Raw genomic sequence first — 22,085 nt, 5'->3', positions numbered from 1 at the left:
CCCTACCTGATGAAAGAAATAGACTTACAAGTCCAGGAAGCGAAGAGAACCCCAAATAAGAGGAATCCAAAGAGGACCACACCAAGACACATCATAATTAAAATGCCAAGGGCTAAAGACAAAGAGAGAATCTTAAAAGCAACAAGAGAAAAACAGTTAGTTACCTACAAGGGTGTACCCATACGACTGTCAGCTGATTTCTCAACAGAAACCATGCAGGCCAGAAGGGAGTGGCAAGAAATATTCAAAGTGATGAATAGCAAGAACCTACAACCAAGATTACTCTACCCAGCAAAGCTATCATGTAGAATTGAAGGTCAGATAAAGAGCTTCACAGATAAGAAAAAGCTAAAGGAGTTCATCACCACCAAACCAGGATTATATGAAATACTGAAGGATATTCTTTAAGAAGAGGAAGAAGAAGAAAAAGGTAAAGATAAAAATTATGAACAACAAAGTGACAACAAATAAATATCTATCAACAAGTGAACCTAAAAATTAAGTCAGAATAAACTGGTGAATATAATAGAAGCAGGGGCATAGAAAGGGAGTGGACTGACAATTCTTGGGGGGAAGGAGGTGTCGGGGGTGCGGGAAGAGACTGGTCAAAAATCTTACACCTATGGATAAGGACAGTGGCAGGGGGTAAGGGCATGGGGTGGGGTGGGGTGGAGTGGGTGGGGTGGGGTGGGAACCAGGTGGAGGGGAGCTATGGGGGGAAAAAAGAGGAACATCTGTAATCTGAACAATAAAGATTTATTAATTTAAAAAATGTATTTTTCATCATTATATACTTTTTTTTTTTTTGTCGCTCGAATGAATTTTATTATTTCTTCAAGGTTCTTCACATACGTACACCTTAAGAGATATCAAGTAGTCATAACATGTTCTCAAAAAATTAGGGTTGGCACGCAGAAGAATTTTGAGTCAGAGATTTTGCTGGTTTTGGCACGCACTCACAAAAAGGTTGCCCACCCCTGCTCTAGGGCTTAGCTACTGGTCCTGTTCTCTATCTAGACTCCCTGAGGCAGGTACTATTATTATTTCCATTTTACAGATGAAAACATTGAGGCACAGTGAAATTCAAACCTAGATAATCAAAGACTTCAGAGTCCATTCCATGCTCTTTTTTTTTTTTAATATATCTCTATTGACTTCAGAGAGGAAGGGAGAGGGAAAGAGAGATAGAAACATCAGTGATGAGAGAGAATCACTGACCAGCTGCCTCCTGCACACCCCACATTGGGGATCGAGCCCACAACCCAGGCATGTGCCCTGACCAGGAATCAAACCATGACCTCCTGGTTCATAGGTCGACACTTAACCACTGAGCCACACCGGCCGGGCCAGAGCCCATGCTCTTAACCACCTCACTATTCCACCTTATTCAGCCTTCTATATAAAAGGTAGCACATAGCTACACACATTCCACATTCTGGTGCCCTCAGTAAGAAAAGAGACACAGAGAGAGGCACATGGGACCCTCCTTCATAAGACCAATACCAGGCACCAAGCCAGCAGGATACCAGTATTCTTGCAAATTCTATTAAACAATTTTCTTTCCTAAGTTTCTTCACTTTGTATTTTGGTACTTACTTCTCAAGAAGGAATGTGAAAATATTTTAGAACAGATTCTAAAATCTAGATGCTCATTACAATAACCTGGGGAGTTTTAAATACATATGGGTCTTATGCAGACCTTTAAACCTAGAAGATTCTAGCAATCTGTGTTTCTAAGAAGCACCCAAGCAAATTCTGAAGCTGATAACTCAGTACCTGAATTGGGGAAGCCTTTGTTTTAGAGAGGATTCTCTTGTCCTCAAAGGCTCATTAATCACTATTACACACTTATCTGCCTTGAAGAGGCAGAAAATGAAATGAGAATGGAGGTGTAAACTGATTCCAAGGAGTAATATGACCAACCAGGAAACTACAGCAGTGACAGTGGTATTCTAGATCAGGACACCAAACATTTCTGGGTAGTCTGGGAATTTGTTGCAGGCAGCAAGAACCAATTTAATATTTGAGCCCTCATAGCATCAGAGTATTTATCAAGTATTTTGAGGAAATCCAAGAGTATTAATAGATATGGACATTGTCCCCAGGCAACAGAAGAAAGCATTGTTAACCCTGCCATTGTTAAGAAAGCATTGTTAACCCTGCCACTGTTAACCCTGCATGAACATAAGTGCACACACATTTTGCTTACTTATGCAAGTAACAATCACTATGGAACCATAAGTTGCTGAAACTAAGGCAAAGAAGTCATCTTCAACATGTTTATTGAAGTCTGTCTTACCTCTGTAAGTGCATGCAATTGTCCTTGATGTACACATACACCCATGAACCTATAAAACAAAAGTGTTTTTTTAAACAAACAAAAAGGACATAAACATAACTGCCATATAGAAAAACTAGTTTAGTTATTTATGCTTTAGAAATAAGCTAATACCTGTGAAGTCTCCTGGGCTGCTATAGCTTCTCAAATTTTGATACCAGGCTATAAAAAAGTTTACATGAAACTTCTGGTTGGGTTAAGACCTAGTGGTAAAATGCAATGGTACAAGAGAGAGGGGTAAGCCTTAAAAATAGCATGGTATAATGAAAAAAGTACCAAACTGGAAGTAAAAAAACTTGAATGCTGATTTCAGCTCTGCCACTATCTAACTACACGTTCACCCCGCCACCACCAAAAAAAGTCACTAACCCTAATCCTATTTTGGGCTTGGTTTCCTCATCTAGAAAGTAAGCAGGATAGAGTACCCAATCTGAAGGTCTATATTCTACAAGCAAACTGGGGTGGGGGGAGATGGGGTAGCCCACATTTGCTGAATGACAAAGAACTAACTTCCTTAACATAAAAAACTCTTCCAAATATGTAATAAAAAAAGAACCTAATTTTTTTAAAAGCAAATAGTATGTACATAATTCACAGAAAAAATAAGTTTAAATGACTTTATCAAATAAGTTTGATAATAAAAATATCAAAATGTGTTCAAATACTCATAATTAAAGAAATGTACATTAAAACAAGGAGATATTGCTTTTCTCGATATACTGCTTTTGAAATCTATCAAATGAACAATGATTAAAATTCATAATGTAAAGAAGGTGAGAAAATATGAACAGAAAACACTGTTGAGTACTTGGCATAATTTTTCAAATGGTAATTGATCATATCTAGCAAAAATTTTAATTGCTGCAACTATCTCATTTCTAGTAATTTATCTTACAATTATACTGCTTGAGTGAGCAAAAATACATGTAAACAGATATCTACTTCATCAGTATATATGAATCTAAAACCCTCCAATAAGAAACTGGTTAAATATTTGTGGTATATCCCTAGATTGGAAAACTATACAGCCATTTAAAAAAATGAAACAGACCTTTATGCACTGATATGGGAAGATATCTAAAATATACTGTTAAATGAAAACACTGAGCTATAAATCCCATTTGTGTAAAAATGTTTGCATATTGTCTGGCCAGTGTGGCTTAGTGGTTGAGTGTCAACTCATGAACCAGGAGGTCACAGTTCAATTCCCAGTCAGGGAACATGCTAGGGTTGTGGGCTCGATACCCAATAGGAGGCATATAGGCAGCCGATGGATGCTTCTCTCTCATCAATGTTTCTATCTCTCTCCCTCTCTCTGAAATCAATAAAAACACATTTTTTTAAAAGTTTGCATATTAATTTAAAATGTCTAGAAACAGTAATAAGTGGTACTGAGGGGGTAAAAAGTGACTTTATTTTTTAGTGTACACACATAATATATTTGAAGTTTTTTTCAGCCAACAAGTTATACTTACATATAAAAAATTTTTTTGCTTTTTTTATTGCTTAAAATATTACAAAGAGTAGTACATCTGTCTCCTTTTTTTAATTTTTAAAAATTTATTGATTTTAGAGAGAGAGAGAAACATCGATTTGTTGTTCCACTTATTTATGTGCCCTGACCAGGGATTGAACCTGCAACCTTGGCATATTGGGATGACGCTCTAACCAACTGAGCTACCCAGCCAGAGCCTAACTTAATTTTTAAATAAAAACTATAAACCAATGATTATGGCTGATGATCATAAAATGGGGGAAGTAAAAAATAAAAATAAAAAATAAAGTGGGAGAAGTCAAATGTCATAAAGCCTGTGACAATCGGGGTTTGGGTTGCCAAGAAGGAAGTCTCACTAATAATACACATAAGCCTCAAATAAGTTCTAGTTTAGAAGAACAAAGAAAAGGGAAGAGGACTATCTATAAGTGAAAATGTTGGCACAGCAGTGACAGTGCTGGAAAGGACCATAAAAGTTTCATGAAGGCAGAGTCCAGGTCATATTCTTCTGTGATCACAGCACCTAATAGCACCTACCAAATAGTATGCACATTCAGTAAACAACTGTTGAGTGAAAGGACTGAATGAGAAATAATGCCTGGTTGGATATAACAGCAGAGTTTTTATTGTTTGTTTGTTTGTTTTTAATATATTTTTATTGATTTCAGAGAGGAAGGGAGAGGGAGAGAGATAGAAACATCAATGATGAGAGAGAATCATTGATTGGCTGCTTCCTGCATGCCTCCTACTGGGGATCCAAGCCCACACCCAGGCATGTGCCCTTGACCGGAATAGACCTGAGACCCTTCAGTCGCAGGCTGACATTCTTATCCATGGAGCAAACCAGCTAGGGCACCAGACATGCTGCTTCAACCAAAATTAACATATGTGGAAATTTCAGAGTTTCTCTAGGATGTGATTTCTGGACCACTGTGTTTATGTTTTCTTTCTTTCCTTTCTTTTAAAATCCTCACCTATTGATAAGTTTTTTATTGATTATAAAGAGTGTTGCCAAAACCGGTTTGGCTCAGTGGATAGAGCGACCCTTCAGTCCGCAGGCTGACATTCTATCCATGGAGCCAAACCAGCTAGGGCACCAGACATGCTGCTTCAACCAAAATTAACATATGTGGAAATTTCAGAGTTTCTCTAGGATGTGATTTCTGGACCACTGTGTTTATGTTTTCTTTCTTTCCTTTCTTTTAAAATCCTCACCTATTGATAAGTTTTTTATTGATTATAAAGAGTGATGAAGGGAGAAAGAGAGAGAGAAACATCAATGTGAGAGAAACATCAATTGTGGCCTCCCGCAAACGTCCCAACCAGGGATTGAACCTGCAACCTAGGTATGTGCCCCAACGGGGAATCGAACCTGCAACCTCCTGTTTTATGGGATGGTGCTCCAACCAACTGAGTCATCCAGCCAAAGGTGACCGCTGGTTTTTTCTAAGTGCATCCAGAGACTTGGTGGGATTTGAGAAAAGAAGAACCTGAGGAAAGATCTAGGCAGTACTGAAAATAGAATGTAAACTCCAATAACTAGCTGAAATTTACCTCTGGCTTGGTAAGAAATGGAAAGCAAAATAGTAGAATGGTTAAAAGGGCTCTGAAGTTAGAGGGTATGGGTTCAAATCTCACCTCCACCCTTTACTTGGCAAGCATTAGTTTCCCTCTCTGTAAAATCTATATATATAAAAGGCTAATATGCTAAGTATCTGTCCAGGTAATGACGTCAGGTAGCAACGCCTGGCTTCCTCTCCCTCGTGACTAGTTTCCTTGCAGTTTCTTCAGCCCAGGAACACAACTTGCTTTATAGCCAGGTAGAAACATTTTACACTTTAACCAAATGTCTATGAAGCATTTTTCCCGTGCCTCATCTCATTTGATCCTCACAGAAGTCCTGGAGTAGTTAGATAGGAGACTCGGTGGAATTCTATTTTCCTTTCATCAGCCAGAAAATGAAGATTTACAAAGCTTAGAAACTTGACCCAACTGAAAAGAAGAAATGGTGGACCTTGAAAATGACTTCAGGTTTTCTCACTGCACAGAATATAGTCAAACACTGCTGCAGTTAAATATTTTACCCTATGTTTTCCCAGTATGATCTACAACAGGGGTCCTCAAACTATGGCCCGCAGGCCACATGCAAATACAAATATTGTATTTGTTCCCGTTTTGTTTTTTTTACTTCAAAATAAGATATGTGCAGTGTGCATAGGAATTTGTTCATAGTTTTTTTTTAAACTATAGTCCGGCCCTCCAACGGTCTGAGGGACAGTGAATTGGCCCCCTGTTTAAAAAGTTTGAGAACCCCCCTGATCTACAATAATAATCTGCTTCATGTTGATATTTACCACTGTGTTGTTGACAATTACCTGAAAGAGAAGTTGGGGTGCTTCACTGGGCTGGAAAAAGTTTAGCTAAATCAGAAAACAGGTCTAATTAAGCAAGTTTATATATATAAAAGGCTAAGTTGATTTGTGCATGCTTGATACATATAAAGCTCTAGCTGGCGCCAATTGCACACGTGTGTTTTTATCTGTCATTGTCGATTATGAATTTGGTTGACACTTCTAAGAGTGAATAGCGATATTAAAATATTTCTTCTAATTAATTTCCTTTCGATGTGCATGAATTCGTGCACCAGGCCACTAGTAGGATAATAACCCACATCACTTTTTTGTACCTTTCCTTATTGCAGAAGATTCAGAGTTTTATTTATCTCTGCATTTCTAGTATCTAGTATAGCATCTGGCACACAGTAAGCAAACTCTCAGTGAAGATTTGTTGAATGGCATGAATGATTTTTATGACCTGGAAACTTTAGTTCAAGCTTCTCCCTGAGCTGGAAGATTTTACTTACTTACTGAAGATCAGTCTTCCAGAATCAGCTAAACTATCTCCTGGATGTCCTCAGCATTAATATCTCTCTCTCTCTCTCTCTCTCTCTCTCTCTCTCTCTCTCTCTCTTCCTCTCCTTTTCTCTCCACTCTCCCCCTCCTCACAGTACTGCTAGCACTTTCACCCTCCTCTGAAAGATTGCTCATTAACATAAGCAAAGTGGTCCAGGGTCTGGAATCAGACTGCCTGGATTTGAATCCTGGCTCTGCTACTTACTGATGACTTCTATATATTTCAGGTTCTTCACATGCAAAGTGGAAATATTAATGTTAACTAACCTATATGGTTACTGTGAAGATGAAATGAGGTAACTTGGGCTCCTAGAACATAATAAGCACTAGAAAATGTTAGCTATTCTTCTTTTAACATTTCCTCCAAACTTAATATAGGAAAGATTTTTAAGAGTACAGATCTCATCTCATCTGTTCATATATGTTTTGCCTGAAACACAATGCTTTGCACCTAAGAGGCTAAAAAACCATTTCTTGAATGGAAAAAAAAAACAATAACCATCAAGTTAGCTTCATGGTGTAAACTCATTTTATAAGAAAAAACACTTAGAGGCAGGTACAAGGCTGGAAAGCCAAGAGGTATTTATTTTATTAAGTAAATTATTTATATAGAAGCTAGGCAGTACGATTCTAATAGCAAAACAATGGCTACACTCTAAAGTAATGGGACTCCTAGAAGCTGAAAAGACCTGGCTTCAGTGTGATATACCTGCTTCCCTTCCCCCCAGACCCACAATCACTATGACCACATCACCCACAGAGGCATCACAGACAGCACATTCAGAGAGGCACTGGCTTCATGTGACAGTTTTCTGTCTGCTTTCTTCCACTCCCCCTACTCACATCACCACATCACAGTGGAGTCGCACAACTCTACTTCTATGTGAAGCTTTTCTGCCTGACCTCAACCCCATTTCTTTTCCACCACCGCCACATGCAAAAAGGTGTCACAGAGCTGGCAAGCTGCGGCAGGCATTAGCTTTATATTGGAAGAGGAGCTTAATCATTCCAGTTGCTATAAACAGAATATATTTTAAAAGGGAAATATTACTCAACCTTAACAGGGAAGTGATATATGCCTAGAAAAGCATTTCATATTAAGAATAAGTTTTCACTAAAATTGTTATTGCCTAATTATATCAAACTCTTAAGTTGTGGATAAAACCTCAAATCATTTTGGTATGAGACAAGACCTAAAAAAATTATATCCTGAGTGATTTTTATTCCCTACCACCACCCCCCCCGCCCCCCGCTCAAATCATGTCAGCTAGAATTACTTAGCGAAAGAAGGAAGCACTTTCTTAATGCATGTGTTTGCATTAAGAAAGAGTGATTATTCAACTTTGTAAGTTTTAGTTTTATATCACACACACATTCATATTGAGAAGTAGGAGAGTTGCTTTTGTTTTTAGATCAATGTTTCATAAATTTTAATGTGGAAATGAATCACCTAGGAATCATGTAAATTGCAGACTCTAATTCTATTGGGGGGGGGGGGGATGTCTGAGAGTCTGAATTCCTAACAAGCTCCTAGGTGATTCAATGTTGTTTGGTACATGTACATGGACCATCCATTGAGTAGCAAGGTTCAGTCTGTACAAAAGACAGCTGATCTCTAAAGTTAGTAAGACCACGACAGGAAACTCCCAACTCTGATACTATTAGTAAATTCAACTTTGACCTGAAACTTAATTTGTCTCAGTCTTTCCTATAGCATGATTTACCATTTCCCATAGTGTCATTACCATGCTTTTCCCACACCTTCGCCTTTTTCTCAGGCCATTCCCACTGGGTAGAATGCCCCTACCCCCTCATTTTCTACACAGAATCTACCCATCCTCAAAACCAGGTTCAAATACATCCTTTCCCACAGAACAAATTTAGCTCCCTTCTGAACTAACATGCTTCTGAACCATTTAGGCACTCCATGTACACCATTCTCCCATAGTATCATTTCCTACCTTTGATTATGTTAATGATTATAATGATTATGGTAACAACAATCTCTTAAAGAGCACTTCCTATTCAAGCATTATTCTAAGCAGTTTACATTATATTCATTTAATACTCACAATAGCCCCAGTGAATAGTACTTTTATTATCACAATCATATTGATAAAGAAACTGAGGCTTAGCCCTGGCTGGGTAGCTCAGCTGGTTGGAACATCATCCTGATACACCAAGGTTCCGGGTTCAATCCCCAGTCAGGACACATATAAGAATCAACCAATTAATGCATAAATGAGTGAAACAACAAATCGATGTTTATCTTTCTCTTCCTTCCCCTCTCAAACCTAAATTGTGGGTTCTAGTGTCTGTGCTCTTAATCATAGTTATATAAGAGATATAAAAATGAACAAGACACAATCCCTTTCCTTAAGAAGCTATTGGTTATTCAAAAACTTTTTGTGGCACCTCACAGCTCCTGATCAAAGTCTAAATTCCTTAGCATGTTATTCAAAAATCTGAATGATCTGACTCAAGCCTCTCTTCCTTATCTTCTATTACATCCACCTGCATTCTCTATGGTTTGGTTATATAATCTGCCACTCCTAAATATGTTCTGAATTCCATATTGTTGCTAGAATGAGTCTGTTTAGAATTCCTTTTTTTCAAAGTTATACCAATCCTTAAAAACTCAGTTCAAGAATAACTCCAAATAATAACAACAACAATAGCACCAAACACTTATATATCATTTAGTAAGCCAGGCACCACCTTATATTAAGTAATTTAAATCTTAAAATGGCCCTTTGAGGATAATTAGAATAATTCCTATCTCAGAGACATACTAGTAATTTCAAATATTTCCCCAATCTTCCTAACTAAAATTAGTCTTTCTCTTCCCTCTACACACATATCACTCCATACAAACCTCTGCTGTAACACTTATAAGGCCTGCCTTCTACATCAAGTTTTATCTATATTTGTTTCTTCCACTAAATTAAAGGGTTCTTGAGGACAAAGATGTTATTACATGTGGAAGGAAATGTCTAATTTTTTATGTGTTTTTTTTTTTACTAAACTGCTCCTCTTTTTCTTCCAAAGTATACTACATTTCCTTGAAGTATACTATATGTCTATTAGCAATTGGTTAAGACGATAACACTGAGCTCTGGCCAGTAGTACAGGGGCTGAGATGATTATGTCATTCCTAGGCCTGTCCCATAAAAACCCTCAACACTATTCTCCACACTTTATTTTTTCATCTGCCAACAGATGCTGAAGATCCAGCGGAGAAATCTAAGGCCCTGTCCTTGGTAAAAAAAGAAAGAGCTCCTCTTCCCCCACCACCCAACATGGGTTGGACTGGAACATGAATAAGAAACAAGCTTTTAAGCCAACAAGATTTTAAGTTGTTTACTACAGTAGTTAGCCCACCTGGATTAAATACACCCTGTAGTTTTGTGTCTCTATTTATACCTAAAACACTGCCTTGTTCATAGCTAGTGCCTAGTAAATATTTATTGAATTCAATTAAAAGTTAAAATTCTTACTCCAGGGCAGGATCTTTTCTAGGCCTTATTGCTAGCCAGTAGTCTCCAAAATGGGAAATGAGTCAGGTTATCCACTAAAGTATGGGACAAAATTAGAATTTTTACTTATATTATTTATATATAAAAAATAGTTTTACTAATATTTAATATGGATTAATAGTAGCACATGGGGCCCTAGCCAGTTTGGCTCCGTGGATAGAGCATCGGCCTGCAGACTGAAGGGTCCCAGGTTCGATTCCAGTCAAGGACATGTGCCTTGGTTGCGGGCACATCCCCAGTAGTGGGTGTGCAGGAGGCAGCTGATTGATGTTTCTCTCTCGAGGCAGCAAACTCCGGTGTTTACCTACGCCGCCATCTTGGTTTCTCAATCATGATGTTTCTCTCTCATCGACGTTTCTAACTCTCTATCCCTCTCCCTTCCTCTCTGTAAAAAATCAATAAAATATATATTTTTTAAAAATAGTAGCACATGGGGATGTGCTAAAAAATGTTTTCCTAATGGGACACTATGGTAGGCAGATGTCCAAAGATGTCCGTGTCCTAATCCCCAGAATTTGTGAATATGTTATGTTCTATTGCAAGGGGGATGAATTTAAATTGCAGATGGAATTAAGGCTGCTAATCACCTGACTTTATTTTTTTTATTTTTTATTGAATTTATTGGGGTGACACTGGTTAACAAAATTATACAGATTTCAGGTGCACAATCCTATAACACATCATCTATATACATTGTATTGTATGTTCACCACCCTAAGTCCAGTCTCCATCCATCACCATTTATCCCCCATACCCTCTTACAGGTCCCCCTTATCCCCATAATCCCCAGACTGTTGTCCATGCTCATGAATTTTTTTCTTTTTTTGCTCAATCCCTTCCCCCTCCTCCATAGTCCCCACCTCTGACAGCTGTCAGCCTGCTCGCTGGCTATAAGTCTGTCTCTATTTTGCTTGTTAGTTCATTTGTTCATTAGATTCCACATATGAGTGAAATCATATGGTACTTGTCTTTGTCTCACTGGCATATTTTACTTAGCATAATGCTCTCCAGGTCCACTATGCTGTCACAAAAGGTAAGATTTCCTTTTTTATGGCCAAATAGTATTCCATTGTGTAAATGTACCACAGCTTTTTTATCCAATCATCTACTGATGGACACTTGGACTGCTTCTACATCTTGGCTATCTATAATAATAATAAAAGCATAATATGCAAATCGACTGACAGCTGGACAGCAGAATGACCGTCCAGATGACCACACTGGCGCCAGGCCAGCCAAAGCGGTGCGATGAGAATGATCAGAGGGCCCTGCCATCACCCCACGATCGCCCTGCAGAGGGAAGCCCAGGCCACCGGCCGGTGGGGTGATCAATCAGTGGGGCTCCGAGATCACCCCAAAGAGGGAGGCCCAGGCCACCAACTGGCAGGCTGCAGCAAGTGGGCAGGGCCTCCCTCTGCGAGGCGATTGATTGTGGGGCTCCTGGACTGTGAGAGGGTGCAGGCCGGGCTGAGGGACCCCCCACCCACCTAGTGCACGAATTTCGTGCACTGGACCTCTGGTCTATATATATAAAAGCCTAAGCGACCGAATGACCGGTCGACAGGTTGCTATCACGCGCACTGACCACCAGGGGCAGACGCTCAATGCAGGAGCTGCCCCCTGGTGGTCAGTGCATTCCCACAGCCAACCTCCCGCAGTCCCTCCCCCCAGCCAGCCAACCTCCTGCGGTACCTCCCCTGGCTGGCCAACCTCCCACGGTCGCTCCCCACAGCAGGCCGCCCCTCCGCCCCCATCAGCCTCGATCGCTGGCCAGGCTGAGGGAGCCCACCTGTGCACAATTCGTGCACTGGGCCTCTAGCTGTAAATAATGCTGCAATGAACATAGGGTGCATACATTCTTTCAAATTAATGCTTCAGGTTTTTTCTGATAAATTCCCAGTAGAATCACCAGATCATAGACAGTACCATCTTTAATTTTTTTTAAGTATTTGTATTGATTTCAGAGAGGAGAGAGATAGAAACATCAATGATGAGTGAGAATCATCAATCGGCTGCTTCCTGCATGCCCCCTAATAGAGCCTGCAACCGAGGTACATGCCCCTGACTGGAATCAAACCCAGGATCCTTTAGTCCACAGGCTAACGCTCTATCCACTGAGCCAAACCAGCCAGGGCCCATCTTTAATTTTTTGAGGTAACTCTATACTGCTTTCCACAGTGGATGTACCAGTCTGCATTCTCATCAACAGAGCATGAGGGTTCCCTTTTCTCAACATCCTCACCAACACGTTTGTTGATTTATTGATGATAACCATTCTGATAGGTGTGAGGTGATATCTCATTGTGATTCTAATTTGCATTCTCTAATGATTAGTGATATTGAGTATCTTTTCATATGTCTATTGGCCATCTGTATATCTTTTTTGGAGAGGTGGATATTCAGGTCCTTTGCCCATTTTTTATTGGATTGTTTGGGGGAGATTTTGGTGTGTGTGTGTGTGTGTGTGTGTGTGTGTGTGTGTGTATGTGTGTGTGTGTGTTGGTGTTCAGCTGACTTTAAATAGGGAGATTTATCCTGGGTTATCAAGGTGGATACAATGTAATCAAATGGTCCTCAAGGTGGAAGAGGGAGGCAGAAGAGTTAATGTCAGAGAGATACAATGCAAAAAAGACTGAATTAGTCACTATTAGCTTTGAAGATGGAAGAGGGTTACAAGCCAAGGAATGCAAGCAGCACCAGAAGCTGAAAAAAAGTAAACAGATTCTCTCCTAGAGCCTCCAGAAACGGAATACAGCCCTCCTAAACCTTGATTTTAGCCCAATAAGACCCATGGCAGACTTCTGACCTACAGAATTGTAAAATAATAATTTTGTGTTGTTTTAAGCCAGTAGGTTTGTGGTAATTTGATATGGCAGCCACAGAAAACTAATAATAGATACATAATCAAAAATGTATGGGTCACTATTTTATATCATAATGCTCACAAATCTAGGATAGACTATGAGCTTTGACGCTAAACAAGCACAAGGAAAATAATATTATGTTTCTTGATGTCATCAGTCAAATATTTATTGAGCTCACAGTTCTGTATAAAGCTCAGAGCTAAACATAAGAGTTTAAATGCTGTCCCTCCTCAAAAGTTTATTACCTAAACAGAAAAGTGAGGGAGAGGTATGACAGCGGTTTAAAACACACCTAGGCCGAAACCGGTTTGGCTCAGTGGATAGAGCGTCGGCCTGCGGACTCAAGGGTCCCGGGTTCGATTCCGGTCAAGGGCATGTACCTGGGTTGCGGGCACATCCCCAGTAGGAGATGTGCAGGAGGCAGCTGGTCGATGTTTCTCTCTCATCGATGTTTCTGACTCTCTGTCTCTCTCCCTTCCTCTCTGTGAAAAATCAATAAAATATATTTAAAAAAAACAAAAACACACCTAGCTATTTCATTCTGGAAAAAACACACACTGACACTACTATTAGACTTGGACTTCCTCAATACTATGTAACAGGACCGAATAAGAGTTCTGTGGTCATTATATCAAAGCTGTCAAGAAAATTACTACTTATTGCTCATCTACAATATACCTGGAAACTGTGCTGAGTGTTTACCTGAGATGAAATTATCCCTATTTTATTATTGAAAATGAGGTTCAGAGCATTTAAGCAACTTGGAGAGAGTACTAGAATCTGGATCTGTTTGGCTCCAGAGACCATGTTTTGTTCTGTAACAATGAATATGGAAGAAAAAAGGCCAGTGGTTCAAAAATACCTTCATTTTTTTAATTAAAAAAAAAAAAAAGAACTGCCTATCTGATCTGCAAACCAATGAAAATCTAACTGGTTTGCTTTATAAGCCTTCCTACTGCCAACTTTGAGCAATAAGCACTATACATATTGTAAGAGTTCTTTTGACTTGTACTGGTCTTTCCAGGAAAAAAAATGTCTGACTCCAAAGTTCTGATAAAAACAATTAAGAGGCCTGAAATAAACCCACAATGGAATATTAAAATATCGGAATGATGTTTATATTAATATGCTTTCTAAATGGCCTATATCTGAGACCTACTAAGAATGCTTTACTTTTCTTTAAAAAAGTATTTCCAGAAGTTATGGTATATTTTTATCTGATTTCCTCCCATAATTTTGGAAGGATACGTCAAGTAACATACTCTATCAGATTCCACTAAGTTTTAACATACAGCAATAAAAGGAAGTGCTTTGCATTTTAGTTCCAAATAAAGCAAAGATACCATCACTCTCTTGGACAAGAAAAAAATCACCAATAACTAAAAAGCAGAAGAGAAGGCAATGGCTCAGATCTCAAGCCCCCAAAGAGCTATAAATCTAGACCCATAAAAAAAAAATAATATCCTTGGGTAAGGTTTGGTGCAATTAAACATGTTTTAGAGATATTTCATCATGGAAAACTGGTTGTGCTAGGTCCTAGATATGATGACTTATAAGGAAAACTCTGCTGAACAGACATTATCCACCTGAGCCTCACATCAGGTGACACTAAATAGAACTGGTTCAGTCTGGCTTTCTCTTTTCTGTCCCTAGTTTTTATGGTCCAATTAAGACAGCTAAAGGCAGAATAAACATTGCTCAGCAATCACCTGATCATGTGAATAGCACTACATATAATAAAGAGAGGACCAATCCAACTCGTGGTCTAATTTTACTTTTTTTAAAATGAAACAATACACCCTGGCCTGTTTGGCTCAGTAGATAAAGCATCGACCTGGGGACTCAAGGGTCCTGTGGTCAATTCCAGTCAAGGGCACATGCCTGGGTTGTGGGCTTGGTCCCCGGTAGGGGGCGTGCAGGAGGCAGCTGATCAATGATTCCCTCTCATCATTGATGTTTCTATCTCTCTCTTCCTTTCCCTTCTTCTCTGAAATCAATAAAAATATTTTTTTAAAAAAATGAAACAATACAAAAATCTAAAAAGTTGAAATGGCTTAGTGGGTAAGCATTGACCTATGAACCAGGAGGTCATAGGTTTGATCACCAGTAGGGGACGTGCAGGAGGCAGCCAATCAATAATTCTCTCTTATCACTGATGTTACTATCTCTCTCTCTCTCCCCCCCTCTCCCTTTCTCTCTAAAATCAATAAAAAATATTTTTAAAAAGTTAAAAGTAGATCTGCTTGCTTATAAATATTAAACCAGTTTATTAATAAATACAAAAACAGATTTCTGAGAGAAAAATATTCTCTATCTTGAATAACAACTGAAAGTAAACTGAGACTGAGTTAATTCTGTATTTTATTTATTTCACAGAAAATTTTAAATCTCATTGCTCAAAACTGCCACACAAGCAGCAAAATACTAAGTCTCCAGATAAAGGCAGAACTATTAATACAGATATGCAGTAACTTTAAATGTTTCCAAAATGCTTTTTAAAGAAAATATCCAGGAAGCTTAGAAGAAAACTATTATCCAGAAACCCAAGTATCTAGATTGTCTCCCCAAGCACTGAAAAAGCTTCTCCTCCTTACCATTCATCTTGTATTATAAGTTACTCATAAACTCATACCAAAATAGCAAAATGTAAACACAAACTTCAATTTATGTGAGCACACGTCTGAAACAACACTCTCACAATGATTTATTTCTTCCCCCTCTACCAAAGTGGGAGAAATGTAATGAGGAAAAAGAACAATTCAATCTAACAAACATGTATCAAGAAATTACTATGTGCAAGGTTTGTGCTCTCCATAAATAAACAGAACACTTAAAGAGTTAAGATTAGGTGGGGACAGGAGGGAGCCCAATTCCTGCAGGCCCAATCCAGACAGGAGGGAGCCCGATCCTATGCACTGAGGGATGTAGTAGTGCGCTCTTCATTATATAAGATTAGCCCAAGTAATGTATTATGATTATATTTTTATTTCTTGCACGAATTTTTATTTTCCCTAATTTTTCATTTGCTTAGTTATTATACGCCTACCACTAACTCTTTCCAAAGCCTCCAACAGAATTGTAAAATTCTACTGTATGTGAATTTTGGCCCTCCCAAACACATCTGTACATCTACACATTCTTTCCTCAAAACCATCCTTTCTAACATCTCTCCTGGAGCTCTTGATCCTTCTGCTCCAATCTGGACTGCTTATTTTATAGACTGTTGCCCAACAGTTGCCCTGGGACTTGCTTTCATCTTTCTACCCCCCTTCTTTCTAGATCCTATGACTTCCTTTTTATTTTGTTGTTTTATTTATCCCTTTGTTTTGATGCAACCCCTCCTCCAGTAGCTTCATTAAAAAATGCACATGAGCCCTAGCTGATTAGAGCATCAGCCCATGAACTGAAGGGTCTCGGATACAATTCTATTCAAGGGTATGTACCTCAGTTACAGGCTCGATCCCTGGCCTCCATCAGGGAGTATGTGGGAGGCAACCAACTGATGTGTCTCTCTCACATTGATGTTTCTCTCTTTGTATCTCTTCCCCTCCTCCTCCTCCCTTCCACTCTCTCTCTCTAAAAAAAAAAAAAAAAAAATGGAAAAAGTATCCTCCAATGAGGATTAACAACAAAAAAGGCACATGAGAACAAAATTTTCAAAACTTTGCATATTTGAAAATGTCTTTACCCTCATGCTGGACTGGACAGTTTGGCTGAATATAGAATTCTTTTTCTTTTTTCTTTTTTTCTTTTGTTTTGTTAATTCTCACCCAAGGATATTTTTTCCATTGATATTTAGAGATGGGCTGCCTCCTCTAAATCCACCAATTTCCTGGCAGGTGGGAGTGAAGGATGGAGATGATCCCTGCCTTCATGAGAGATAAGTGATAGATGAGGGCTAGAAATAGCAAAAGCTTCACTATTCAGTATGCAGACTATCTCTTTCTTTCCCTCTTCTCAGTATAGCACTTCTTCCCTATCTCTGTCATGCTAGATGCTTACCTAGTATGAAGCCTTTCTGGTTCAATTTTTCTCCAAAATTAAAACTCATTGTAACTCATCGTATCAGTATGGATGAGAGTTAACTTATTAATTGCAATGAATGGGGATGGTGACTTGCAGGCCCAGTTTCTCCCTTAAAAGACTTTCAATAGTCCTGCCCGGTGTGGCTTAGTTGCTTGAAGCATCATTTCGTATACTGAAAGGTGGCAGGTTTGATTCCTAGTCAGGGAACATACCTGGGTTGTGGGTTCGATCCCCAGTTGGGGCACATACAGGAGGCAACCAATCGATGTTTCTCTCTCACATCAATATTTCTCTCTTCCTCTCCCTAAAATCAAATTTTTTTTAAAAAAAGTATATCCTTGGGTTGGGGGGTGGGAGGGGGGGACTTTCAATAGTCCTCCTGTTTTCACCCTAAGCCTGATACCCACCTTCAGCTCCTGAGCTTTTGTAGGTTTCTGTAATGCAAACTGGCTTGCTTCTAATTAGTATCCATTTCTATAAGATACTGTTTTATAATTACTGGAAATACAATAGTGAACAAGATCAAGTTCTATCCTCAGGGAGCTCAACCTATACTGAAGGCTACAAACAATAAATAAGATAATAAATGAACAAGATATTTTCAGAAATGATATGAGCTATGAAGACAAAACAGGGGAGGGATAGTGATATGAATGGCTATTTTAGGCAGGCTAGTCAACAAAGGTCTCTTTGAAGAGGGGATATCTCAGCAGAAGCACACCATATGATTCTGGGATAAAGACATTTTGAGAAAAGTAAGTACAAAGATCCTAAAGTGGGAAAGAGGTTGGTGTGTTTGAGAAACAAAAAGGCCAGTAAGGGAAGTTAGAATGGTATAATACTATAAAGGAAGAGTAACCAGAAATAAAGTCAGAGAGGCAGGTAGGTCAAAGCATTGTATTTGTCAAAGCCCAGAGTTTGTATTTTATTTGAAAGGAGACAAAAAGTCAAAGAAGGAAAATTCAGCAGGGGGGATGGTATGATCTGATTTACCTTCTTAAAGTTCAATCTGTCTATTATGGGGCAAGAGGGGAATCTAGGAGATCAATTAGGAGGATGGGCCTAGGACCATGGCTATGAAGGTGATAAGTACTAGTCAGACTCAGGTCATAATGTTGAACCACATGATGGTTTGAAATAGAGTGAAGAAAAGACATTAAGGACAACTCTTAGGTTTTTAATCTAAGTAATAGATAAACGATGATTCCATTTGCTGAGATGGGAGAAAGAAAAATGATTATCAGTGGTCCATAACAGGTACTCAACAAATGGTTGCCAATGTTTATATTAAAAATCACTTTCTATTACATGTCAATTATATTTAATTAAAAATAATTTTTTAGAAAATCACCTCCTAAGGTTGTACTACCTTCACTACCCACAGACAATGACATAAATATTACTGAAGCTTATTCCATATTTTACTTTACATAATTTTTCTGGTTACATGAAATTGGAACTTAGACTCAAGTCCTAAGTCATTAGACCTTCTACTTTGGTACATACAGAGAAGAGAAATAAATGTTAAGACCTCTTACCAATTATACTAGTGTTATAAAATTTGTGTTGAGGGCTATATGAGATTTTCACCTAGTTACTAGGATTACAATGATAAAATCAGAAAGATCCACTTTAATCCATCATGTTAAAAATATTTTTATTGATTTCAGAAAGAAAGGGAGAGGGAGAGATGGAAACATCCATGATGAGAGAGAATCATTGGTAGGCTGCCTCCTGCCTGCCCCCCACTAGGGCCTGAGCCTGCAACCAGGACATTTGCCCTGACTGGGAATCGAACCGTGACCTCTTGGTTCATAGGTCAACGTTCAACCACTGAGCCACTCCGGCTGGGCAACCCATTATTTTTAAACACTTCCTACTTATTCTGGAACACACATACACCTCTGAGATAATATATTTTCTAACCTGATATTTAAAAATTATTCAGCATTAATTCAGTGTGATTTCCAACCACTGATCTGCTCCATTTCCCTAGTTAAAAAGAAGAAACCAAAGCCCAGAGGTCAAATAACTTATCCAAGAGAACACAATTAGTAAATCATGGACCTGTGTTAAGCCCATAAGAGGAATAGTGGAAGATAGGGCTGGAAAAACAGATCAGACTTTAACTGTGAGTTCTTTAAGAAATAAGTTTTACAAACAAAATAGAAACAGAAGCATATATATATAGAACAGACAGCTGTTAGAGGGGAGGGGGGTTAGGAGATGGGGTGAAAAAGGTGAAGGTATTAAGCAAAAAAATTTATACAAAATACCTGACACACAGACATAGACAACAGTACAGTGATAGCCAGAGGGCAAAGGGCGGATAAATGGGGATGGAAAGAGACTGACTTTGGATGGTGAGCACATGATGAAGTATGCAGAAGATGTTTTATTAAGTTGTACACTTGAAACATGTATGGTTTTATTAACCAACGAGAGGCCCGGTGCACAAATTCGTGCATGAGTGGGGTCCAGCCGACCCCGCTCCTGGTCAAACTCCCGGTTGAACTCCCGGTCGAGGGGACAATTTGCATATTAGCCTTTTATTATATAGGATGCCACCCCAATAAATTCAATAAAATAATTAAAATAAATCAAATATATTACCAAAAAATAAAACAGAGGCAGAATTCAGATGAACATCTCTATAGACTTAAAATACTACCACCTGAGCACTATTCTCTCCCAGCTCTGAGGTGTGGGCACCATAAAATGTGCACCACATACTCCCAGGCTGAAAAGTGGCCGAGGTTGAGCATATTTCACTGAATTCCTGTATTCCCTAAAATATGTAATGGGATGTTTTCTAGATCCTCTCCATATCAGAAATAAAATATCTAAATTAAAAAATAAATAGTCCGACTGGTGTGGCTCAGTAGTTGACGACCTATGAACCAGGTCACGGTTTGATTCCCAGTCAGGGCACGTGCCCAGGTTGTGGGCCCGACCCCCAATAGGGAGTTTGCAGGAGGCAGCCAATCAATGATTCTCTCTCATCATTGATGTTTCTCTTTTTTTAAAAAATATTTTATTGATTTTACATAGAGGAAGGGAGAGAGATAGAGAGTTAGAAACATCGATGAGAAAGAAACATCGATCAGCTGCCTCCTGCACACCCCCTACTGAGGATGTGCCCGCAACCAGGGTACATGCCCTTGACTGGAATCGAACCCAGGACCCTTCAGTCCACAGGCCGACGCTCTGTCCACTGAGCCAAACCAGCCAGGGCCATTGATGTTTCTTTCTCTCTCCCTCTCCCTTCCTCTCTGAGTGAAGGGGGTGAGGGGAAGAGATAGGGAAAATAATTCACTTCAGGCAAAAGTGAAGAAGGCTAAACTGACAGATTAATATAAGGGAAGAAAAAGATGCAGAAAGCTTTGAAGATTTAGAACCAAGAGCTTAGTTTCTGATTAGAAGCAAGAAATAAAATAACTAATGATGATTTGGATATTTTCAGAATGGGTACCTGGAAAGATAGCAATCTTAATAACTGAGATTAGGAAAATATCCTGCCATATCCTCATAGCATTAGATGTATAGTTTGTTTCCTAAGGAGACTGGGACACAACAGCTCTCTACTTCTCTTGTGTTATCCATGATATTATTACCTAGCATGGAGCTAGACTGAGTATAAATAGTTCCGAATAAATATTTGGAAAATTAAAAGCATATTCTCCATTTTAACAAAATGATAATCATATTGTTACAAATGAATTTTGAGATAAAACAATTCTGAACAAAAATTAATAGATAGAAAAATAAATTTACAACGTGGCCTTAAAAAAAGTAAGCATGAGAATGTGAATGAGGAGTCTAAAAGTAATATTAAATTTCTCATGACATGAAGAATAACAAAGAGGTATAAGAACAAATCTTGGTACAGGTCCTCAGAAAGGCCATTGGGGAGTGGAAGTGAGTAGGGCATAGCATTGGGTTACAGATCTTGAGCACAAGACTTCCTGGCATAAACAACCTTATTCACAAGAGGACCAAACAATCAGTCTCTGCATTCAACAAAGTACTTTATTGTTCCGTTTTTTTAACTGATAACTTAGAGCAACTGATGATAAAACAACCAATCTTAACTGTATCCATGTATTAAAATATATATATATATATCCACACAAACAAAATATGTAAACTTACTGTTTTATGACTTACCAGGCCCACTCTTTTACTTCCAACTAGAAATCTTAGGAGGGAGAAAGATGAAAGGAAAAGAGGAAGTAGTGAGGTTGGGGGTCAAGAAAAACAGAAAAATAAAACTGTGAAAGTTCAGCTCACTCACTCCTACTGGGCACAAAATAGCTGTGTCAGCAGAGGACCAAGACATGCCCAGAAGATTAGATGCCTAGCATCTGGCAGATCATGCAGGTAGCCTCCTTTCCCAAGCAGAATTTTCCAAATCACTAATGCAGTTATTTTCAATATTTTCTGTTTTTTTGTTTTGTTTTTTTTAATTCTTTATTAGTTAAAGAATTACAAATGTGTCCTCATTCCCCCCCCCCCCATTAACCCCCATCCTCCCCCCCGCCCCGCCACTCATGCTCTCATCCCCCTGTTGTCCATGTCCATTAAGCAGGAAACCCTACCTTCAAAACTCTTATATAGAAGTTCAATACAAAACAGATAAAAAGTAGAGCTGCTCTAGCTGGAAACAGAGAAGGGCACTGAAAGCCTCAGCTTCTCAGCAACCTCCCTTCTGAGGTTGTCCCTGAGGAGGCATGTCTGTGAAAATCCTAGAGTTCCATGAGATGGATTCTTCCCAATTTAAATCTAATAATCTCAATTTGAGGGAAAACTTTGGTTTATACTTCTGCCTCAGTTTCTGCACATAGAAAAGAGAACTTATGCCCGGCCAATGTGGCTCAGTGGTTCAGCATCGACCGATGAACCAGAAGATCCATG

General features: G+C 38.9%; 1 protein-coding gene across 6 annotated transcripts in view; it reads right to left on the bottom strand.

The window, feature by feature from the left end:
* TESK2 (testis-specific kinase 2) overlaps nt 1-22,085 on the bottom strand; it is a 117,448-nt gene that overhangs the window by 44,101 nt on the left and 51,262 nt on the right. For 5 of the 6 annotated variants that reach the window (XM_014463819.2, XM_006098176.3, XM_023761947.1 and 2 more), the window contains exon 4: nt 2,300-2,348. The exons of the other annotated variant lie outside the window; for it this stretch is intronic. In XM_014463819.2, coding sequence (XP_014319305.1) covers nt 2,300-2,348 — 49 coding nt within the window. The remainder of the gene's footprint in view (nt 1-2,299; nt 2,349-22,085) is intronic. 6 annotated transcript variants of the gene reach the window in all.

The sequence above is a fragment of the Myotis lucifugus genome, unplaced genomic scaffold, assembly GCF_000147115.1.
Source record: "Myotis lucifugus unplaced genomic scaffold, Myoluc2.0 scaffold_222, whole genome shotgun sequence".
Lineage (NCBI taxonomy): Eukaryota > Metazoa > Chordata > Mammalia > Chiroptera > Vespertilionidae > Myotis > Myotis lucifugus.
This window is presented reverse-complemented; position numbering and strand designations above follow the sequence as displayed.